The sequence below is a fragment of the Primulina huaijiensis genome, unplaced genomic scaffold (assembly GCF_012295235.1).
Source record: "Primulina huaijiensis isolate GDHJ02 unplaced genomic scaffold, ASM1229523v2 scaffold25037, whole genome shotgun sequence".
Taxonomy (NCBI): domain Eukaryota; kingdom Viridiplantae; phylum Streptophyta; class Magnoliopsida; order Lamiales; family Gesneriaceae; genus Primulina; species Primulina huaijiensis.
In genome coordinates, this window is record NW_027356117.1 from 326,600 (window position 1) to 347,475 (window position 20,876).

Sequence of the window (20,876 nt, forward strand, 5' to 3'; positions counted from 1 at the left end):
TTTTATATCTATAATATATATTATTAAGTTTGAAACATTTAGAGTAATTAATTTGTTTATGATTTATATATNTATTCTCTAAATATTTAAGTTGTAAGTTCAATTTTTATTTAGATTTTTTTATTTATATTTTTAATTTATATATCAAAATAATAATATAGTTTTTTGTTATTTTTTATAATAATATTTTGATTTATTTTAAATATAAACACAACGTGTGCGTCTATGTATAAGTATATATAAACCCAGTGTAATGCCTAATTCTGACGTAGGTTAATAGTGAGTGACCTCATCTTTTCTTGGACAAAAATTCAACGCACAGTAACATACAGATGGAGACTCGAATAAATTCATGGATATGATCTCTCTCGCACACGCAAATACTGATGCCGTTGGCATAAAGTTCGATCCTCAGCTCTATTGAATTCCAAAAGGTAATTTGATTGTTGCGGTGCCTTTTCTCACAAATTCAAGCGCAAGTAATTAGTCCAGTTCCTATATGAACTCTCTTTTTTGTTTATTTCTGTTCTGGTGTTTGAATGATAGGAATAAGTATCCTTTTGGATTAATTTGCTTCTTTTTTTCGTAAATCACTACTGATGTTTATGCTGCGATGAATTTTCTCGCAGGTGCGAAGATGTTGGAGTTCTGGTTGAAAAGAAAATCAATGAAATGGATCTGAAGCTGAGATTTAAAGTCTGATGGGCGTTTTTAAAGAGGAGCAACAGGAATCGTGGCTCGTAATATGAAGCTTTACATATCCACGACTAGGACTAAGAGAGTTGCGGCATACAGTGCCGCCGCAGAGGGCGCCGGCGTTGGAGGTACTCGGAGTGAGATGAAAGGGAAGAATCCGCCATCGACAGCGTTCGGCCGCCGATTATACCATCGGGTGGCGATTTTACCGGTGTTGCTGTTGTTTGGGCTGGTGTTGCCTTTACTCTTCGTTAGAACTGCTTTTCTAGTATTTGAATCCGCCGCTCGTTGCTCTTCCTCCATCGGTAATTTTAGGCCTTTTAATTTCGTTTCCCTTTCAATTCTTCGATATAATCTTGAAAAAAAAAATTGGAATAAATATAATCTTCAAATTTTACTTTTATTAGTTGGGTAAAGTGTAATTGCGCATACATGACCATGTAGGATGTATGACGCTAAGGATTTTTGGCGGGAGCGATGCTGCTCTGGTAAGTTAAAGTGCTTCTTCTCTGCTAAGGGAGTGTTTGCACATTCACTTAAAAAAAACATTGTTTGCAGTTGTATTTTTAAAATTCTTATTATGGTTAGCTTCCGCGAAATTTAATTTAAATCTTAAAGCTGGTATTCTGATTTTTTTTTTATTACAATCTAATCTATTCTATAAAATTAATCATTTCAACAAAAGTATAATTTTTGCAAAAGACTTGCAAATCACTATGCATGAAAGTTTTGCCTAGTTAATTGATTTTATGCGAAATTTGGACGTCCTAGCAAACACAAATACTTACTTTTACTGTGGTAGATATACAACGGGTTAAACATTATGGACAGATTACTGAAATTGTACGAGGATCAATTTTGCGTCTGTAAATTGGACTAAAAGGTGAGTGGGTACAAATAATTTCGCCATTGTCGGTATGCAGCCTTCACCCGGTGCTTGGGTAAAAAGTTGGCAAGTTGCACTGCCGACCGATTTGTTAGTCGAACTTGATCTTATTTATTCCCTCTCATCCTTCATTTGATAATAATGATGTTAATAAATCGTGCATGGGTTGTCTTTGACGTGACATGAGATTAGGATTTTTATTTTATTTTATTTTTTTGAGGTGAAAATGAAAGTGAGATTTTAATTACTTTTTCTTGCTCATTCATCATTACGTTTGAAAATTTAGATTCCTGCTCTTCTTTTAGATTTACGTAATACCCAGACGTTACATCAGGTTGAAATTTGAGTCCGAGAGGTTTTCTTTTCAATTTGATCATTACATTTAGAATTTACCCCGAACTTTAACTTTTTCATCTGGAGTAATTTGAATATCTGAAAATGATCCAGCCAATGAAATCAATGGATTTTCATATGTTTCGACATCGCATGCATAATGATTTTTTTTTAGAAAATGAAGATATCTTTTAGATTTAAAAAAAAAAAAAAAAAAGATCCAGGATTAAAGTACTTTGACTTTTCGCGAACGGACAATTATGATAGGAAAACAAATGTGGGAAGAACTCCTCAACCCCACTGAGGACATTCTGATGTGATTAAATGCTGGGTTTTCCAAATCTTGTCGAAGAAACATGAAGCCAGGGTTTTGGATCCGATGAATGTAAACTTTAAAAAAAAAAAATTTAAAAATCATGTTTTGCTTATGATTTTCTTTCATTTGTTTTCTATTTTGTGGCACTCCTTAAAAAGCTCAGAGAAGAGCTGACAAGGGCTCTACTGGAGGCAACCACTAGTAATGGTGAATATGGGGGTGGAGTCGGAATTGGAACAGTGGAGAGTTCAAATCTAGTACCAGTTACATTTAAGGATCTTGTGGAGGACATGGTGTCCAATAAACAAGACGTTAAAGCCTTCGCTTTCAAGACCAGAGCCGTGGTGAGTTAGCAAACATTAACTGCCATTTATTGCAGCCCATCGTCCTATTGGCTATTGCTATTACCTATTCTTGTGTTCTTTTTCACTTGATTATTACTGACGTTAATGTCCACCCTCTTTATTTGCCTGCGGTCACTGTCGTGCCATTGTTAGGCATAAATGGCTCCCACTTATTTTTTACCTGAAACTATAAGGTAACATTGCCTTAATCGGGGGGCCCTTCTATTCAGCCATTTTCTCATCTCAACCGTGTTCTTCTGAGGTCACCAGATTCTTTTTGATAATTATGAATTATCTAAAATTAAAAATTAATCTCAAACGCCACCTTTCACCGTGTTTGAGAAATTCGTTGTTTCACCTAAAAAAAAAAGAAATTCGTTGTTTAATTTTTAGCAGTGTGTGAAAGTTGCTGTTATGAGGCTAGGTAAAGTACTAGGTTTGGTAATTCCGTTCAAATCACTTCATTCATGCCCACTTTTTCCTTCCGGGTTTGTAGGTCCTTCAAATTAAAAGATGCTTCAAGACTCAAGTGCACCATAATCCTCACTGTGGTCGGCATAAAGACATTAATAATGCTTGGATAGATTACTAGAGGAAACCAAACATAAACGAAACCGACAAGCTATTTACTTTCGAGGATGCACCACAGAAACAAAGAGAAGTTTATCGATCCCATACATGAAGATGCAATATTAACAATCATAAAAAAAAAAGGATGGATTGGTATCCTGAGGACCACTCTTTCAAGAAAACGGTGTATATGGCGATTTTAAGTATTATCTGTGCTTTTCTGCCACAAGGTTAAGCCATACATACAATGAAAAACCGACAACAGTACTGCTTAAATAATTTAAGCCTTGCACGGTCACAAGGACTCAACATATTATTAGCTGAAGCCTGAACCAGCTAGCATCTCTTCAGTTACCGATGAAGTTTCAAATATGTATATCATAAATGTATTTTATCAACATATGTTTTCTGACGGGATCTTATATGCTAATAAAAAGAAATATTTCTCTCGAGGGTATTTGTTGACATATATGTGATCATTGCTTTAACCATAATCAAATGACCTTCACTGAGCTTTTGTATTTTATGGGCAGATTGAGAAGATGGAACACACGGTTAAAACAGCTAAATGGCAGGAATCTGTTTACTGGCATTTAGCTGCTCATGGAGTACCCAACAGCATGCACTGTCTTTCTCTTAAGTTGACCGAAGAGTATGCCATAAATGCAGTGGCTCGTTCTCGTTTACCTTTGCCTCAATATGTTTACCGCCTCACCGACACTTCATTTCAACATGTTGTTCTTCTAACCGACAATGTCCTGGCTGCATCTGTTGTAATCTCCTCTACCATTAAAACTTCGATCAATCCCAAAAACTTGGTATTTCATGTGATCACTGATAAGAAAACATACACTTCAATGCATGCATGGTTTGCATTGAACACGATAGATTCTGCAGTCGTTGAAGTCAAGGGCTTGCATCAATACGAGTGGTCTCATGATGTAAATGTCGGAATTAAGGAGATGTTTGAAATTCATCACCAGATCATGAAGTACAATTTGAGAAATCTAAAGAAGGGAGGCTTTGATAACAAGGAAGATTATGATCACAAACTAGGTGTCCTAATCCCCAGCAGCTTTTCACTTTTGAATTACCTCCGCATTTATCTCCCCGAGGTAAATACCTGAATTTACATCATGGACTGATTATGAAAATTCATCATCCTTGCGAATTAAATTTCATCTGGTGTTCAATTTCATTATCTCCCAGCTGTTCCCAGATCTTGACAAGGTAGTGTTATTGGATGATGATATTGTTGCACAACATGACTTATCATCTGTATGGGACTTGGACCTCAATGACAAGGTTGTAGGTGCAGTTGTAGATTCATGGTGCGGACATGACTGTTGTCCAGGAAGAAAATACAAGGATTACTTCAATTTTACAGATCCAATCATAATATCTGACTTGGATCCTGATCGTTGTGGATGGCAATACGGGATGACTATCTTTGACCTCAAAAAATGGAGGAAGACTAACATCACTGCAGTATATCACCAATGGCTCAAACATGTGAGTAATCTTCCTCCCACATTCGGAGTGGTCAATGAATCAATAGAAAGATTTAGAAGTGTATATATATATATATATACACGAACATATAAATTGCTTTTTCCTAATCACAAAGGTTGTCATGACCATTTCATTATTCTTTCACATGTTTTGTAGAACCTAAATTCTGGTTTTGTACTATGGCATACTGGAGCACTTCCTCCCGCTTTGATTGCTTTCAAAAACCATGTGCATCGCATTGATTCTTCATGGCAACTGGCTGGTTTGGGTCATCGTTTCCACCAAGTTGATAAACAGATGTCAGAAGCTGCGGCGGTTATACACTTTAGCGGGCCAGCAAAGCCATGGCTCAAAATTGCGTCCCCTGAGGTAAGAGACCTTTGGACTAGGCATGTAAATTTATCGATCGAATGTATAAGAAGATGTGGCATAGCGGGCTAAAGGGATAAATCTATATCCCATAGCTTAAATTTTGAGTTACTTGTTACTGTTTTAGGCCATGGAGTATCCTCTGTGACAGAGAGAAGTAGGTTTAGCCTTCAGTCTCGTCACATGCCATGCTCCCTAGCTTGTTGATAAGTAACAATAGAAGAAGGTAGACAAAAATCATTTACATGCAAAATCCAAATATCAAACACAAAGTTATTGTAGGAATGGCATGATTGACGTACATTTGTATTTTTCCCTTAAAGAAAAAATATATTCTCATGATCCTTTAGATATTGTTTTATTTCGCTTATAACGCTCACAAGTGACGCCCTGTCTGATGTTCATGACTTCGCTAAGCTTGCATGACTTTACATTTTAGTCTTTGATTTGGTGTCGTACTTAACAGCTACCTATCGGCGAAAACAATGACTACGTTTGGCTTGAGAATGTGTTAAATGAAGTATGTTTTTAAAGAAATTATGTCAGCGAAGATGACATTTTTACTTCGAACGTGAAATCATCCAATTGTTGTTTATGAGATGTTTTAAAATATAAAATATAATACAAGTATGTTTAGAAAAAAGGAAACATAAAAAAAATATGATTGTACACGAAAATGTAAAAACAGATATAAATGTTTTGTACAACAAAACCGAACATGGCCTATTATTCACAGGCATGTTAAACTTGTCGGCACATCAATAAACCGAATAATTAAGGGTGAAAACTGATATCCATACCAGAAACTTCAGAAGAAACAAATACTACAATATACTTGTGGTTAGTTATATATTTGGAAACATTGAAAATTATTTTATTTATACAAAAATAAAAATTAATTATCATATAAGCGCGTCTTGCTTAGTCATAGATCACCACCACGAACATACCTAGCTCCAAAATTTTTTCAAATTCGGATATACTAGATTCCTTAAATTAAACCTAGCCCCTTCCTACATTCGCTCCTCATTCTTAACACCAAATGGATGAAATCATCGCAAGTAAAGGGTCTACTTGTAACAGCTAGATAAAACATTTGAATAATTTAAAGTCTTGTACTGTTTTCATCGATCATTCCATGGTTAATAATCAATGAACGGCTAGCACAAGGATTCGAAACCCACCCTCCATTCTAACGCTATTCCTCTACAAGAAGAACTCAACATGTTGCTACTTCACTGAGTTCTACACGGAAGTTATATCTACCAAATAAAGCTTCTAATATTTCTGAGAAAGATGCTGACTAAATTTGTAGATGGCAGCCAAAAACATAAAATTTTACCAGAAATATGTTAGTTTGCATCGTAGCGCAACGCAAAGGTAGGGGTCGGGAGAGATTTCGTCTCTGTCACTGCAGAATGGAGAAAAGTGATCTGTTAGCTGCAACTACACAGAACTCACAAAAAGAAATGTGGCAAAAACACACAGCTACCTTCAAATCCATACTGCATCCAATCCTGGGAACACACCAAAGCTTGCAAACTATCTGGCTTGAGTGAACTCCAGCAGTGATTAAGGGCCCTATCTCGAAAATCAAATAGAGACTCATGGGATACTTTCGATATTGGAATCCCTAAAATGTTGCGTGCCATCATTGACAGCACAGGATATCTTGGTTCGTGAACCTTCCACCAATTCAATATACTGAAATCAACACTTCGTGGGAAGAGGGGTTCCTCCAAATACTTGTCTAGGTCAGATTTTATGTTTTGGTTAACAGAATTTTCGTGCAGGAATCGGTCAAAGCCAGTAAGCCTATCCTTAACAGCACTACCACTCGTTTCCGAATTTGAACATTGACCATGAGCCGCTAATGGGTTGTAGATAGCAAGACCATTGTACAAAGCTTTGATACAATTTGAAACAATATCTATGCAATCTATAGCAGTATCACCATAAATTTGCGGATAGTAGTACTCCACTAATTTCATTTTGAATCTGGGATCTAAGATGGCTGCAATGGCCATAATCAAGCTGCATTTTTTCCAATATTCGTCAAACTTTGTTTTCAATTTCAATGCTAAACTGCTAACGAAATCATCTGACTTCTGGCACCACTCAATCAGCTGTAGATGAATGTCACAAATCTCAGCAAAGTATGAATTAGCAGTGGAATGCTTGCCTCCCGCAAAGACATTGGAAACTTCATGAAAGAACTTCAAGATACTAGTGATAGCTCGCAGTCTGTCCCAATCTAAACAAGATGGGAATATTGAGAAGCTAGGGTCATGTTCTTGCAATTGAGAGAGTGCTTCTTTGTACTCTAAAGCAGTTTCAAGCATTGAATATGTTGAGTTCCATCGAAATGGGTTATCAAGTGATAAGAGTTGCTGGCAATTAACCCCAACTAATTGAACTATCTCTTCAAACTTTTCTCTAGTGGCTTGTGAATTTTGAACAAACCGTATAGCTTCACGAACTTTGTCACTGATCTCTTGTGATGTTCCAAGGACATCTTGGACTAACAACTTGACGGTATTTGCTGCGCAGCGTACATCAAATAATTGGCCCTCACATACCAGTAACTTGCGCTGGCTGAGTTGGTCTCTGATTCTATACACAATCCTGTCATAGGTGGAACAGTTATCAACTGTCAATGAGAACAACTTTCTATCAATATCCCAGTTCCTAAGATTTGTCATGATTACTTCCGAAAGCAAGTCTTCAGCTTGAAAGGGATCAATGGCTAAAAAGTTCAAAACCCTCTTCTTTAGTTCCCAAGAATCATCGATAAAATGTGCAATCAAACTCAGATACTCTGTATCTCCATTAGAAGTCCATCTCTCAGCACTAAGGCTGACTTTCCCAGGCAGTTTATCAAGCTCCTCGTATACTCTCTGTTTCTCTTTTCTATAGATCTCCATACAGTCAGCCTGAACTTTATCAACAGTCACAAGATCAAACAAGGGCTGAAGATTTCGAACAAATGTCTTGAAGCCTATATCCTCAACCATGCTCAATGGATAACCATGCATGATGATCATGCGTGCAAGATCTGTCTGACTCTTCCTCTGATCAACATTGAAACTCCCCATGCTCATATTTCCACTTTTCAGCCCTTGTTCACAAGTATTACTTGCAACAGTGACCATCTCATTCTTTATTTGAACTGAGTTGTACTTGGTAAGGGCAAGGTTGCTTTGCTTTCTCTTGCCCCTTGTCAAGAATTGAGTAATGTCATGGTTTGATCTTTTATGGCACCTAGTTAAATGATTTCTCAAATGAGATGTTCCACTGGTACTTGACCCGCTAAGTATTCTTTTACAGTGCCGACAGACGGCCATGTATGTTTCACCTCTTCTAACTCTATCAAAATCATTCCAGACAGCAGATTTCAATCTAGTAGAGTTAACAACGACAGCTTCATCAGAGCCATCCATTCGCTTTAAATGCTATTCCTCCTCCGTAGGCTCTGACAAACCTGAAAGCATAAATTAAAGAAACCATGACAAACTTAAAGTAACCAAGAGCATACTTGTTCGGATCATTTCCTTTCAAAAAGGGTAAAAGAAAAAGGAAAAGAATGTAAAATAACAATACTCTGAAAGAGGAATATTAATGTTGTATGGTGCCTCCAATTCTAGATTACAAATTAGAAAGTGACCAAAAACTCATTCTTGGCCGGAAACTGTCATTTGTGCATCAACAATTCTCCTATGGCTAAACCAAAAATATAAAAAAGGAGTAAAAGCCATAAAAAGATCACTGCAACAATCAGACCAGTTCAATTTACACGAGTTAAAATCCAGCAACATTAAGAAAAATTCCTCTCATTTCGAGCTAAAAAAAATAAAAAAATCTGACATTCGAACAAAATTTCTATATTATATAATGACAGATGCATTAATTCCAATCCATCTTCAAACTTTCGGAGGTAAAATATAATGATAGGAGAATTGATTTAAAAACCGAAAAACGAGAGAAGAAAAAGGCCAGCCCGTATCCTGTTTGCGAAAATACCCGAACATTGATATTATAAGAAACCGACCCGATGAGTTAATGAACTTTTCGGGTTAATCCGGAAACTACTCACAAAACCCTAACACCGAATTGATCCATACCCGTTCAACGTCATTCAATTTCTAATCGTATTATCATCATCATTGAACCGAAGGCATAACCACTATCACCATTCGAAGTTAAGATAATATCCACATCACCCAAATCACACATGGCTTCGTCGCAGATGCTAAGAAAGGGATAAACTTACAGCGAACCGGAGTCAAATCGACAGTCGGAGCAAGAACTAGGGTTTCTGCAGCGGAATGTCTTCAATCCATAGATGCGGCGGACTACAAAATCTTGTTTGGGCCAAGTCTGTTGTAAATTTGCTTGGGAGATTGAAATGGAAAAGCTAAGAAGAGCCGATTTGATTTGGGGAAATAATTTCTCAGCCAAGTGCAAACCCGATTACGTAATCAACGGCTCTTTTTTTGGGCTTGATCGTTTCGTATGCTAAAATTTGAGGCCCAGTTCGAGCCCACTTTACAGGTAATCGTTTTTGTTCCAGGAATATTAGTTAAATTAATTAAGGAGACTAAAAAAATAATTAGTCAACAAGGCATTGCTAAAAACTCATTTAAAAAAAATTTATAATTAGAGTGAGGATTAATATAAATAAATTTCCCCCGCCTACCTATATTTGAAAGAAGAAAAATAAAACTAGTTGATGACAATTACTCAATTAGCATCCACCCACACAAGACTTTTAGAGGTAGGTTTGGTTAAAAGTGTGCTTGAATCCTATCTTTCTAGCCTATGCCTCTCCCCATCTCATACATACCCTACGAAGCACTACTTGACTAAATGAGAATCATAATTAGGTCTCTTGTAAGACCGTCTCACGAGTTTATATTCATGAGATTGTTACATGAGTTGGGTCGGATTGAATATATGTATCACAAAATTGATCCGTAAAACGGTTTCACAATAATTTTTGTGTTTAATGATAACAACATCAAACAAAAACTTGTTTGAAAAGAATATTTTATTCTTTTATTATTTTTTGCTAAATTTATATTATCAATTTATGATTTAATCTTTCTAAATTATAATATCTTACTTGATTTATCTCTATATATTATATGATTTTTTTAATATGGTATTTATCTCTAAGTATTTTTATTTAAAATTTTTTTATCCCTAATGAAAATCTTGTTTCCATATTTTATAGGACTCTTTTATGGAATTATTTTTAGGTCAAACATTGCATATAAATATTGAATGCTTCAAGAACGCGTGTAGATGTGGGGTAGAAGAGTTTTTCCCAGAGAAGATATTATGAGAGTTCAACATATTTGCTCTAAAATTTTTCATGTGATCGGTTGATTACTTTGTGCAGCTTCTAGAGTTTTCTAATTAGGTTTGAATTCTGTTATAATAATTTCAAAAAAAACATCAACCAAAGACTTAGGAAATTGGTCACTTCTTCTTTTCACTATAAATCATATAATAACATGAAATGTAAGGGATTAAGATTACACATTAAATTTTGGAAAAATATTAGTAAATCCAAAATTTATAGTAAATTTTGTTGTATAAAACGTAAATTAATAGAAAACAGGAGGGTTTTTATTTTTTATTTTTGGATTGCTTTTTAATCCCCCCCTCAATTTCCAAGTTCTACGGAAACCATTACTTGTTGAGAGAATTTTGAAATCGTGACACATATTGTGATTATTGAAATCGAAGAGGCGTGGTAGACTTTGGTCGAGAATAATGAGAAAGAAAACTGTTTAAGCATGAACATAATATATACTATTTATGTCTCAAATATAAAATTCACATTTAATTTTTTATTTGTACCAAATATATAGTACAGTATCTATATTTATATTATTTACATGTTTTTTTTACCAATATACCAATATTCATTAAATATGTTATTTATTTTAAACAAGTTTTTATACCATAGAACTCGTAAAATAAGAGTAAAATGACTATAAAACTAGTTTTTCCAATAATTTTTTAATTTACGTGAAAAAACAAATAAATCTAAATATATACTAGTAAGAGGTATGTAAATACTAGAGAAATTAATTTGTGATCTCAAAAAATTATTTTTTGTGATTTAATATCAAAATTAAATGGGGGTCCGGTACCTCCATTAATTAGCTTATCAAGTTTTCAGGCTCAAAGCAAAAAGTGCATGCTACGCATTAATATTTGTTAGTATATTTCATTCAAAATTTACATGAAAAATCTTTATTTTTATGAAGAAGTTCCACCAGCTATTCTAGTCGTCTATAGTGCGTGGTGGGGTGGGGTGGGTTTGGGCGTGGATGGGGTTTCTTTATCCTTTTCTTGAGATCACCTTTCTACCACATAATTTTGTCAGACATATACTTTACTTCATAGCATTAAATTCCAAACCCAATACCTAGGATCTACAAATGCAAAGGTTTAGAATAATATAACATATCGCAAGTCAAGAACTATTCCTATATTTCACGGAAGAAAAAAGTTCATTGTTTTGGAGTAGAGAAGAAAAGAAGAATTTGGACATGGGTTTTCTCGGGACAATCGCAAGGAATTTGGATACACTTGCTGGGTATTGTTTTTAATAATCAATTCTTGAATAGAAATAGTTTCTTTGTTCAAGAAAATTTTCTTCCACTCGTAGTTTACAAATTTACACTTATTATCATTAATACTTACACAGCAACTTTACTTTGTTTTGATTGTGAAGCAGACCTGGAGTGATGCTGCTTTATCCCCTGTAAGATCTGACAATACGATTAATTCTTGATGTTTATTTGTTTCAACGATTGATGAAATAACATGCGGCCAAAATTTTCAATGGATCAACAGATATGCATCCATGAGAGCAATTGAGAGCCCTTCAACACTAGATGATCAGCAGTGGTTGACATACTGGGTCCTGTACTCTTTCATGACGTTGTTCGAGCTTTCTTGCTGGAAGATACTTGAATGGTAATTCATGTTTATTATTTCTGTCAAATAATCATACAACTTACTGGTATTTATAGGTTGATAAAAAGTTTTAAACATACAAATGTCAACTTAAAATGTATGTTGAATGTGAACGCAGGATTCCGATATGGCCATATACGAAGCTGGTGTTTTGTTTGTGGCTGGTGCTGCCAGTTTTCAATGGTGCAGCTTATATATATGAGAATTTTGTGAGGAAGTATGTGAATATCGGGAGTGTCATCTCAAATTATCCCGTGGGACAGAGGAAGGTTCTACTGATGATGAGTCCTGATGCAAGAAAGTCTGTTGAAAGTTACATCGAGAAATACGGGCCAGAAGCCTTTGAGAGAGTAATCAAAGCGGTAAGAAAGTAATCAAATGATAGCCCCAACCCCAAGCAAAAACACCAGATAACTCAATTATTACTTTTGTTTCAGGCTGAGAAAGAAGCAAGGAAACACTGATGCGTGGAACATATATCTAGTGATCATATAAAGCCAGAGAATGTGGTGAAGGATACAGGAGAGAAGATCATCAATAAGCATAATACTTGTAAATTTTTAGGGTTGGAATTTAATTTAGCGTACAAGGATCTTAAATAAAACCAGTACTTATATCTAACTTCGATGGAACTAAGTAATATGCCAGAGGACCATTTAGCATTTATTTATTGTTCTCCTTCCTCTTATCAAATTTTCCTTCCTCGCCACATCTCTCCACATAATTATTAATTTTAACTAAACTTTTCATCGTTTATAAAAAGCACTCTATAATTATATTTAAAATATGTTATTTTAAAATTTTAAAATAATTTATCCAACCATTTTTTGCAAGATTTGGCACGTAACTATTTTATTGTCTGAAACTAAAACCATACTTCCCTTAAAAGTCTCCTCCCGGGGTAAAACCAAACATCGTGATCACCTTTTTTTCCACTGGTATTGAAGATTCAGTTTCTGATGTGTAGATTTTAATGACAATGTTAAGTTTTTACCTGAATAAAATTATCTATAGAGTGCAGTAATCAATCTGACAGAAAGTTACGGGCCAAGACTTTCATATATATCAACATATACCATAAGTTATTCTCAGGACAGGATAAATAAGCAACAAAGCATGGGCTATATAGCACCATCAGATTAGAACAAGATGGAGTGACATATCATATCTGAGTGGTATGATCTCAACTATGAGGATTGAGGTTCATACCTGCTTGTCTATTTGACAAACCAGAATGTTTTTCAAATTGCAAGGAGGAGTGATGTATTAAACCGGAGTGTATATGACAGCCACATGATCCCGATGTTGAGGTTTGAGGTCATATCTGCTTGTATATTCAACAAACTGCAATGTCTTTCAAATATACTTGCACATGAAGCAAATTGCAAGGTACATAGTTCCACAAATTTCAGCTTTGACGGAAATCACAAGCCACGAGTACATACAAATTATTATTTCTAACTGATGACAAAAGGTAGCATACCCCGTGCATTGCAGGAAAAAATGCATGGGAAGAAGTAAATATGATCGGATTCAAGGTTGATTAATATGATCCGAACAGTACTAAAAACTGTAGATTTTCACCCTACAAAAAACTGAAATCTACTGTTGTTGCCGCAAGGGGAACGGCAATCTACTGTTGTTGCCGCAAGGGGAACGGCTGCTGCTTTGATCCAAATGTTGGCAAATCTTCAGTATATGTTTGTTCCAGCTGTCAGCCTAGCATTACATGAACTTGAAAATTGTAATGTCACTGAAGAATAATTCTTGTTCATTCTTATCAAGCCCGTATTCACCACCTCTCCTATGTTTTTCAAAAAAAAAGAATTGTCTGAGCGGTTTTATATCTTGAATGCCGTCTTCGAATCTAATACTCACAGGCTTCGACGGGACGTTGAGAATGTTATTGAAATCCTAAACTAGGGATCTTTTAGGGAGCAAAGGAAAATTTTGACACACTTAAAGTTGCTTTTTTGGCTTTCTTGCTATGATGAAGTCCTCAAGTGTCAATTCTGACCAGATCCTTTATCCAATTTTCTTTTGGTTGCCATATATTTTTTGCCCAGCAGATCTGTCTACCCATGGGATGGCAATAAGCTTTAGGTTAAGAGACGCTGAAAAATCAATCCAATAGATTAGTTCCAAGCATTGCAAGTGAATGGTGGCCGCCAAAAGTACAATTTGAGTGACAGTATCTGAAAAATCTTCCCTCCTCCAAAACATCAACAAACAATGGGCTCGGATTCAAAGAACTTCGAGTCTGAGAAGATAGGACTTCACCTTCAATATCCGGGTGCATGAAAGGAAATCTAATGGCTGATTTAGGAGTGTGAAGCCGATTCTGCTTGTTTTTCAGTTGATTGGCCCTACATATAAAAATGGGGTGTGAGTCCTGAAGAGCAAGTCTTGGTTTGGGTAGCTCAAGGCTGAATATCTGAGATTCGCATTGTCTCGTCAAGGCCTCAGGGAATTCAGGCTTACTTCTGTTTACTGTGAATGAAGCATCTGGAGAGACAGTAGCATATAAAGTCTGGACAGGAAGATTATTCTTGTGCATTGTAGTTTGACCATGAAACTGAGGGAGAGAATGCATACTTTCTGTAGTGATTTTCATTTCTGATGGACAGGTCAAAGTGTCTCTGAGTTCTCCTAATCTTCCACCAACTATAAATTCTTTGCCCATCAAACGAACTGTTGAAATAATCTTCTCATTTCCTTGGAACTTCTGGAAACCTAAGTCACAATTTCCTTTCCCATTACTTTGACATTTAGAAAATTCTAACTTTGACGAAACACTGAGAGGTTTAGCTTTTAGATCGTCCTGAAAAGGACACAAGTTCAACTGATCCACTGATGTCCTGCAACCCCAGTTTCTGCAATCTGAATTATTACCCAAGCATTTTGACATGACATTGCTACGTGTAGATAAACTAAGGGAAGGATCTGCAGTCATGCTTGGTTTCATCTGACAAAAGTCCAAGTCAACACTTGAATTCAATTTGATCAACTCTCCTTGTAAAGTCATAGGCAATCCCAAGAAACTTTCAGTTAGGCCATATATGCTCCTTTTTTCACAAAGATATCCTCCTTGGTTCCCATAAGTCGAGCCAGATAAAGAATGCATATATTCCTTTGGAGAAAGACTAGGAAATGTTTGATACGGAGAAGGATGGGGAAATAAATTTGCCATCTTGCTTTGAGATGAAACTTGAGGCATATTGTCGATTCCTCCCCTATTATACAGATAAGGAACTGAAGGATTTTTATATGCATCCAAATAATCCTTCAAACACAATGGATGGAATATTGCACCAGAACTCCGTAAATCTTCAACCAGGCTCCCACAGTTAGAGTTCGATGGATCACGCATCATCTTGATATTTTGAGTGTGACAAAAACACTCCAGAGGCATGCAAAAGAATCCAGGAGGATAGGCATTCACTGGAATTTGGGGTGCTTCTTTGAATCCTTTTATGTCGTGCAACGATTTTTGATCTGAAGTTACAGACCCGCTAAAAATTTCATCCATTTTGTGCTGCTTTAAGTAGTGTGTTGTATCGATAGAACTCCAATGGGAAGTTGATGGCTCCTTACATGAATGTCCAATGTTAATCTCCTTCTGTATTCCGTTGGATAGTTCCTCATTTCCACTGGTTTCCCCAAGAGTTGAATCTTTTTCTATCCTCTGAACACCATCTTCACCAAAAGAAGCAGCAACAGCATCCATATCTGAACTATTTAATATTGGTACCTTCAAACATTCTACAGAAAGCAATGATTTTCTCGCCAGTTTAATCATGTCATCCTTTTCGGAGAAACTAACGTGTTTGTTTTCTTTTTGTTTTCCACGATGATTCAATTGAATAGGCTCCTGCAAGATATTTTTTCCTGAATTCTGAACCGAAATTACTTTTGAGTGATTCTTTAAAATACCACACACGGGAAGTATTTGATGTTGGTTCTCGGACATCAACTTATAAGCATTATGAGCCATGGTCTTCTTATCTGCATCTAAATCACGTGGTCTTGATTTTCTCTTCTGGATCAAAACACGATCATGTATACCATATACTGACTCCTTATTGTATAATGGTATTAAATTTCTGTAAGCATTATCTTGAGTTCGTGATTTGAGCTTTAAACGTTTTTCCTGCCAAGGTTCAGGAAAGATTGAGAACAGAAGGAGAATCTATTCCAGGTAGTGGCAAAAGAATTGAAGTTTTTTCCAGTTAAAGGTTATATTGATAAGATATTATTATCATTATTAAATTAAGAGAGAAAATATGTAATTCTAACTCTGTAAAACAATATAACAAACACAAAATGCCATAAACCTACAAGTTCTCGTACAAAATAAAGGTTGTAGGATCTTAAAGCAAATAATTGCAAGTCTTTCCAAAAAAAGGAAGAAAAAACAGTTAATCGCTATTTAGTACGTAAGCTGCTTTGGCTTTGGTACATTTTATTCTTAACAAATAATTCTAACACGCAAGGACGGAAGGTAAGTATACAATGAAGTGAAGATGAGTTAAGAAGGAAGCCTAAATATGGATTAAGCTTCATCAGGAAAACAAATCCAAAAACTAGCGATATGTGATGTGACTGGTCAACTGAAAATAAATAGACTACACCAACCAAAATTATTAGTTGAAAAACGTTATTAGTGATATTGTTTCTCTCTTTGCAATTACAAAACCTTTAATATGTTTAAGGGCCATATAACAGGTGAATAGTAAGTGATCTAGTTTCCATAGCCGTTTTTCAGGCATATATTTGTGACAATAAGGTTGTTTTTGTATTTTGGATTGAAAGATTTGAAAAATGATAATTCTCAAATCCATATAACAAATACATTCTAGTTGTTTGAATGACTCTTAAATCTACGAATTTCAAATCCTTTATCTACAATTTTATGCTACTTTTTCATCGTACAAAAGCATTTAAAAAATCCTCCACAAAGTAATTTGAAATCCATACTCTAAATCCATTACTTAAACCTTCAACCCAAACACATTTTTTTTAAAAAAAAAAAAATTAACCTCGGAAATATCAGATGCCTGAGTGCCATTATTTGACACATAAGAGAGCAACAGCATGCAAGTATCAATCTTTCTCTCAACAGCATGCAAGTATCAATCTTTCTCTCTGAAATTATTTGCTTTCACTTACAAACCTATTCCACCTAGTTAATCCCATTTTCACCTTCAAAAACCCTACTTCTCCATGCTAGCAGTCCTCCAAGGTTAGAGTAAATTTACTGAAACAAAGAAGACTGGCATTGAGTATTCCATCTATTCATTTCCGCAACAAAGAGACCACACTGTTTAGTGGCTGACTGAACCCATGTTGAAAAGTTGTTAATGTCTACACATTGTTGTAGGTAAGTTTAGATTGAGGATAAAGATGTGGCAATGTACTGAAATATGAATCGTCTCAACTTGTAATCATGAAAACTGTCCAATGAATAAAATGGACCGGTGAGATACACCTAAAATATCAAGACATCGATTGTTCAAGAGAAACATATGACATATTGTAGACAAATTAAACAACATAATTGATTTAGAACACTTTCAACCTCATAAAAAATATCTACAATACCCGTACTCCACATGCTGGGGCACCATCCCTCTTCCCTAGGTTGCTCAAATCTCCCTAACACGAGATATCTAATAGCAACAAGTACAACAACAAAACTACGGGTTTCATCTTTAAAGGTATGCTACCAGCCTACCAGTATTTTCGCCGATATTGATTCTATTTTATAATACAAGTAATGCGGTACCGTATTCTGATTAAATCGTACCAAAAATGAGCATTCATGATTCAACAACTAGATTTGAATTCTCTCAAAAAAATTGATTAGAATCCAAAAAATTGTAAATACCCCCAATATTTTATGCTAAAGTTAATCATCATTCCTCAAGCTTTCCTCGATATATCTGAAATATATATTTCATGATTAGAATCCAAAAAATGATGATCAACTTTAGCATGAAATATATATTTCATGATGATAATAATTAATAAACATTAAATTAAACCTGAAATAGGAGTATGTTGTAAGAAACATATAGGAAAACCAAAAACATTAACCTTGTTTGGAACTAAGATATCCATTTCGCTATCTCCTCTCCTCGTCTTGTTCTTGAAGCTGTCCCTTGATTTCTTCGTATTCTTCAGCTTACGCAACATAGTTTCCTTATTTTTCTTCTGTTCCTTGCTCTTTTCATTCCTTTTCCCTTTGAGGCCCCACTCGGAATTGACGGAAAACCCATTTAATTCTTGATCGTGATTATCTTTCTCCTCACCACGATTAATCACCCTCTCCACGGAGAGCGGCGCCGCTGCAAAAATCTCCGCAATTGACCTCTTCTTGGGAGCCTTTACTACTCCAAGACCTTCAATGTCCATATCAGATTCCTCCACATCCTCTATGCCTCTCAAAGAGGTTTCTCCTTTTCCTTCAACAATTTTCTTCATTTTTGAGTTTACGGCATCAATAGCCATTCCTGAACGTGAATATTCGAGCTCATCGAGCCACCACGAGAATTTCTTGACCGTGATCGGAGGAAGGAATGAATCTACAGTTTGTTCAGTGGCAAAGTCATCAAAGGGCCAGCTTTTTACCATGTTAACACTTCTCATCCTCGATGCATATTCTCTGCAAACAAACAATTACCCACCACAAAATAAAACGCTCGAAAAACCCACGTCGTATCTCAAACAAAACTCTCAAAGATGACATTTTTTTGCTACTCACCGGATAGAAAAACCCTTCTGCATACCGGCGTCCAAAGCTTCCTTCACCTAGAGTGAGACAGGAGTAAAAAAACCACGCAAGAACGGAAATGTAACCACACGGAAGCTACAGCTTGTAACGTAAGCAAGACAAGACTTAAAAAACAAGAAATAAAAATGCACTGCCAGACAAACAAGATTACAAACTTCCCAACAAACCCATGAATTTTACAAGGACAAATTACAGAGAAAGAGATGTGAATCGCAAAAGAGAAGTGAGCTATTATTCATTATGAGAGAGAGAGTGGTCATAACTTGGAGACGGAATGGCATGTAGTAAGATGGGGAATTCTTTATGCGTTTTCCCGTTTGCAAAAGAAGCAGCGAGGGTGAAGGCGTGGTGTGTGCAGTGGTGATGTCAATCCATTTTTCAGCTCCCTATTTATGACTGAAAGCGACGTATGAGAACCCCACACCGTAACCTGCGTACAAAAACTATTATGTAACTTGTAGGCATATTTACTTTATATTTTTTTATTTAAATTCGAGATCTGTCCTAAATTTTGAATTTTTGTGTCAAAATTATTTATTTTCTTTTCCTATTATTTTTATATTTTTTACTCTCACATATTTAAAAAGAAATTTACTATTCTAAAAAAATATATCACTATTCAATATATATATATATATAATAATAATAATAATCATCATCATCATCATCATCATTTTGTTTTTTAAAAGTTTAATTAAATATAATTTTGTTGTATAATTTTTTTCTATCTAAATTTGTGTTTGACCCATGAGATTATCTAATATATTAATTTTACGAGACGGATTTTCGATCCAATCTAATTTATAAAAAAATTTATTTTTTAACAAAAATATTATTTTCACTTAAAAGTTAATTAGATTGACTTATCTCACTAAAATAAATCTGTAAAATACCTCTAAAGAGAACTACTATATACAATTATTATATATTGTATTGATTATTGATAATCACTGGAAATTTAGGGTCCGATTCCAGCAAGTGTCACTAGTCCAGACGCAGGTTTTGTAATTACCTGAGCCTGAAATCACGAATAAGACCGTTAGAAGGGGCCGGGAGAGTGTCCCGGCATAGCCCCACCGACGCTCAAGTCAGAGACTGAGGATATAAGAGAAGAGCAGCTAAGGGCGCTGCTACTGAAAACAATATAGTGAATGAATGAACTGAACACTCAAACCTGATATTTATAGGAGAATACATGGACCCTATATGGTCACGTCTTCTATTTGAGCTAGGGATGGGCCAGATATAGTGGGAGCACCCATGAAATATCATATATATATATATATATGCACCAACTTGAAGGGAAGTGCTCTCATGAATTGTCAAATAAGAATGAAAAGAAGAATAAAATTGTAAGTTATGTAGCTGTCATATATTGTAGTTCTTTTGTCTAAAGGGTCAATCAGTAGGGTTGACCTTTCTCACAGATAAAGATTCGTGATATCGTCTCACAAGAGACCTCTCCTTGGGAGAATTAATGAGAAATAATGAAAGAATTTGTTTTACTTATCAACATAGATGATAATCAAAAATATTTTAATTGTAAAAGTATTTTTATAGAATATTTGTCTACATTTTTATTTGTTTTTTAAAAAATAATTTTAAAATCTTGTAAAAAACAATTTTATAAATACTTGTTGGAGCCATGTAAATTTTCAATTAATTTATTTCTTTTCAATTAATTTACGAGTCATGCATGATTCATGAAAAGATATTGAAAACTTAATTTGCATGATTATGTATTTTGAATCGCAAATATGATCGATATTTAAACGTATATGTCATATATCAGGCAAACTATCTTATACTGATATATTTGCCAATTAATTACTTTGATTAATTTGATATGAATATGATTATGAACGGAAATAATTTTACTAAAATAAATTGGAAAAACTGCATTTTTGGCCATACAATTTTGGTTATATCCAGGGCCGTACCTCTTGTGAGGCGAGAGAGACCATCGCCTCAGGGCCCGACCCTAACAGGGGTCCAACAAAAAAAATCATTGGTCTCATGTTGTTGAGACATGCACTTAAATAGTATGTGCATTGGATATTTAAA

The 20,876-nt window shown here is 35.2% G+C and overlaps 4 protein-coding genes across 15 annotated transcripts; 2 read left to right on the forward strand and 2 right to left on the reverse strand.

Moving 5' to 3' along the window:
• Window positions 1-261: 261 nt before the first annotated feature.
• Window positions 262-5,375, forward strand: LOC140967424 (probable galacturonosyltransferase 15). 5 transcript variants are annotated; one of them, XM_073427940.1, is made up of 7 exons: window positions 262-434; window positions 630-1,001; window positions 1,141-1,184; window positions 2,390-2,575; window positions 3,679-4,260; window positions 4,355-4,657; window positions 4,814-5,375. In XM_073427940.1, exons 2-7 carry the CDS (start codon window positions 746-748, stop codon window positions 5,096-5,098), a joined length of 1,656 nt encoding a protein of 551 aa, XP_073284041.1. In that variant the 5' UTR covers window positions 262-434; window positions 630-745; the 3' UTR covers window positions 5,099-5,375. The 5 variants fall into 5 exon arrangements, with proteins under 5 accessions (XP_073284041.1, XP_073284042.1, XP_073284046.1 ...); XM_073427941.1 differs by having other exon boundaries at window positions 270-479; XM_073427944.1 differs by lacking the exon at window positions 262-434 and adding an exon at window positions 1,499-1,672 and having other exon boundaries at window positions 939-1,001; window positions 2,395-2,575.
• On the reverse strand, window positions 5,125-9,563 carry LOC140967423 (zinc finger BED domain-containing protein RICESLEEPER 1-like). 3 transcript variants are annotated; one of them, XM_073427938.1, is made up of 4 exons: window positions 9,297-9,563; window positions 6,519-8,507; window positions 6,369-6,437; window positions 5,125-5,168 (listed from the first exon to the last, which is right to left on the reverse strand). In XM_073427938.1, exons 2-3 carry the CDS (start codon window positions 8,464-8,466, stop codon window positions 6,379-6,381), a joined length of 2,007 nt encoding a protein of 668 aa, XP_073284039.1. In that variant the 5' UTR covers window positions 8,467-8,507; window positions 9,297-9,563; the 3' UTR covers window positions 5,125-5,168; window positions 6,369-6,378. The 3 variants fall into 3 exon arrangements, with proteins under 3 accessions (XP_073284039.1, XP_073284038.1, XP_073284040.1); XM_073427937.1 differs by having other exon boundaries at window positions 5,125-5,515; XM_073427939.1 differs by lacking the exons at window positions 5,125-5,168; window positions 9,297-9,563 and adding an exon at window positions 9,148-9,268 and having other exon boundaries at window positions 5,532-6,437.
• A 1,821-nt stretch (window positions 9,564-11,384) lies between these two features.
• Window positions 11,385-12,640, forward strand: LOC140967422 (HVA22-like protein f). 2 transcript variants are annotated; one of them, XM_073427935.1, is made up of 5 exons: window positions 11,385-11,636; window positions 11,778-11,804; window positions 11,897-12,019; window positions 12,138-12,381; window positions 12,457-12,640. In XM_073427935.1, the coding sequence occupies exons 1-5, from the start codon at window positions 11,590-11,592 to the stop codon at window positions 12,481-12,483; spliced, it is 468 nt and encodes a 155-aa protein (XP_073284036.1). In that variant the 5' UTR covers window positions 11,385-11,589; the 3' UTR covers window positions 12,484-12,640. The 2 variants fall into 2 exon arrangements, with proteins under 2 accessions (XP_073284036.1, XP_073284037.1); XM_073427936.1 differs by having other exon boundaries at window positions 11,425-11,636; window positions 11,748-11,804.
• A 729-nt stretch (window positions 12,641-13,369) lies between these two features.
• On the reverse strand, window positions 13,370-19,158 carry LOC140967437 (uncharacterized). 5 transcript variants are annotated; one of them, XR_012173578.1, is made up of 6 exons: window positions 19,076-19,158; window positions 18,783-18,829; window positions 18,116-18,683; window positions 14,501-16,169; window positions 14,300-14,385; window positions 13,370-14,133 (listed from the first exon to the last, which is right to left on the reverse strand). XR_012173578.1 is itself a non-coding variant. In XM_073427961.1 (5 exons), the coding sequence occupies exons 1-5, from the start codon at window positions 19,091-19,093 to the stop codon at window positions 14,045-14,047; spliced, it is 2,592 nt and encodes an 863-aa protein (XP_073284062.1). In that variant the 5' UTR covers window positions 19,094-19,158; the 3' UTR covers window positions 13,370-14,044. The 5 variants fall into 5 exon arrangements, 2 of the variants coding, with proteins under 2 accessions (XP_073284062.1, XP_073284061.1); XR_012173577.1 differs by having other exon boundaries at window positions 13,370-13,738; window positions 13,979-14,133; window positions 14,300-16,169; XR_012173576.1 differs by having other exon boundaries at window positions 13,370-13,823; window positions 13,979-14,133; window positions 14,300-16,169.
• Window positions 19,159-20,876: the final 1,718 nt, after the last annotated feature.

Excerpts from the sequence above, each read along its gene's own strand:
- LOC140967424 (XM_073427940.1), top strand. The coding sequence starts at position 746 with ATGAAGCTTTACATATCCACGACTAGGACTAAGAGAGTTGCGGCATAC. Across the intron at positions 1,185-2,389 it reads GCGGGAGCGATGCTGCTCTG|CTCAGAGAAGAGCTGACAAG; the intron begins GTAAGTTAAAGT and ends CTCCTTAAAAAG. Across the intron at positions 2,576-3,678 it reads CTTTCAAGACCAGAGCCGTG|ATTGAGAAGATGGAACACAC; the intron begins GTGAGTTAGCAA and ends TTTTATGGGCAG.
- LOC140967422 (XM_073427935.1), top strand. The coding sequence starts at position 11,590 with ATGGGTTTTCTCGGGACAATCGCAAGGAATTTGGATACACTTGCTGG. Across the intron at positions 11,805-11,896 it reads GTGATGCTGCTTTATCCCCT|ATATGCATCCATGAGAGCAA; the intron begins GTAAGATCTGAC and ends ATGGATCAACAG. Across the intron at positions 12,382-12,456 it reads TTGAGAGAGTAATCAAAGCG|GCTGAGAAAGAAGCAAGGAA; the intron begins GTAAGAAAGTAA and ends CTTTTGTTTCAG.
- LOC140967437 (XM_073427960.1), bottom strand. Across the intron at positions 18,684-18,782 it reads CAGAAGGGTTTTTCTATCCG|AGAATATGCATCGAGGATGA; the intron begins GTGAGTAGCAAA and ends GTTTGTTTGCAG. Across the intron at positions 16,170-18,115 it reads ATATCTTAGTTCCAAACAAG|GAAAAACGTTTAAAGCTCAA; the intron begins GTTAATGTTTTT and ends GAACCTTGGCAG.
- LOC140967423 (XM_073427938.1), bottom strand. The coding sequence starts at position 8,466 with ATGGATGGCTCTGATGAAGCTGTCGTTGTTAACTCTACTAGATTGAAA. Across the intron at positions 6,438-6,518 it reads GATGCAGTATGGATTTGAAG|TGACAGAGACGAAATCTCTC; the intron begins GTAGCTGTGTGT and ends TCCATTCTGCAG.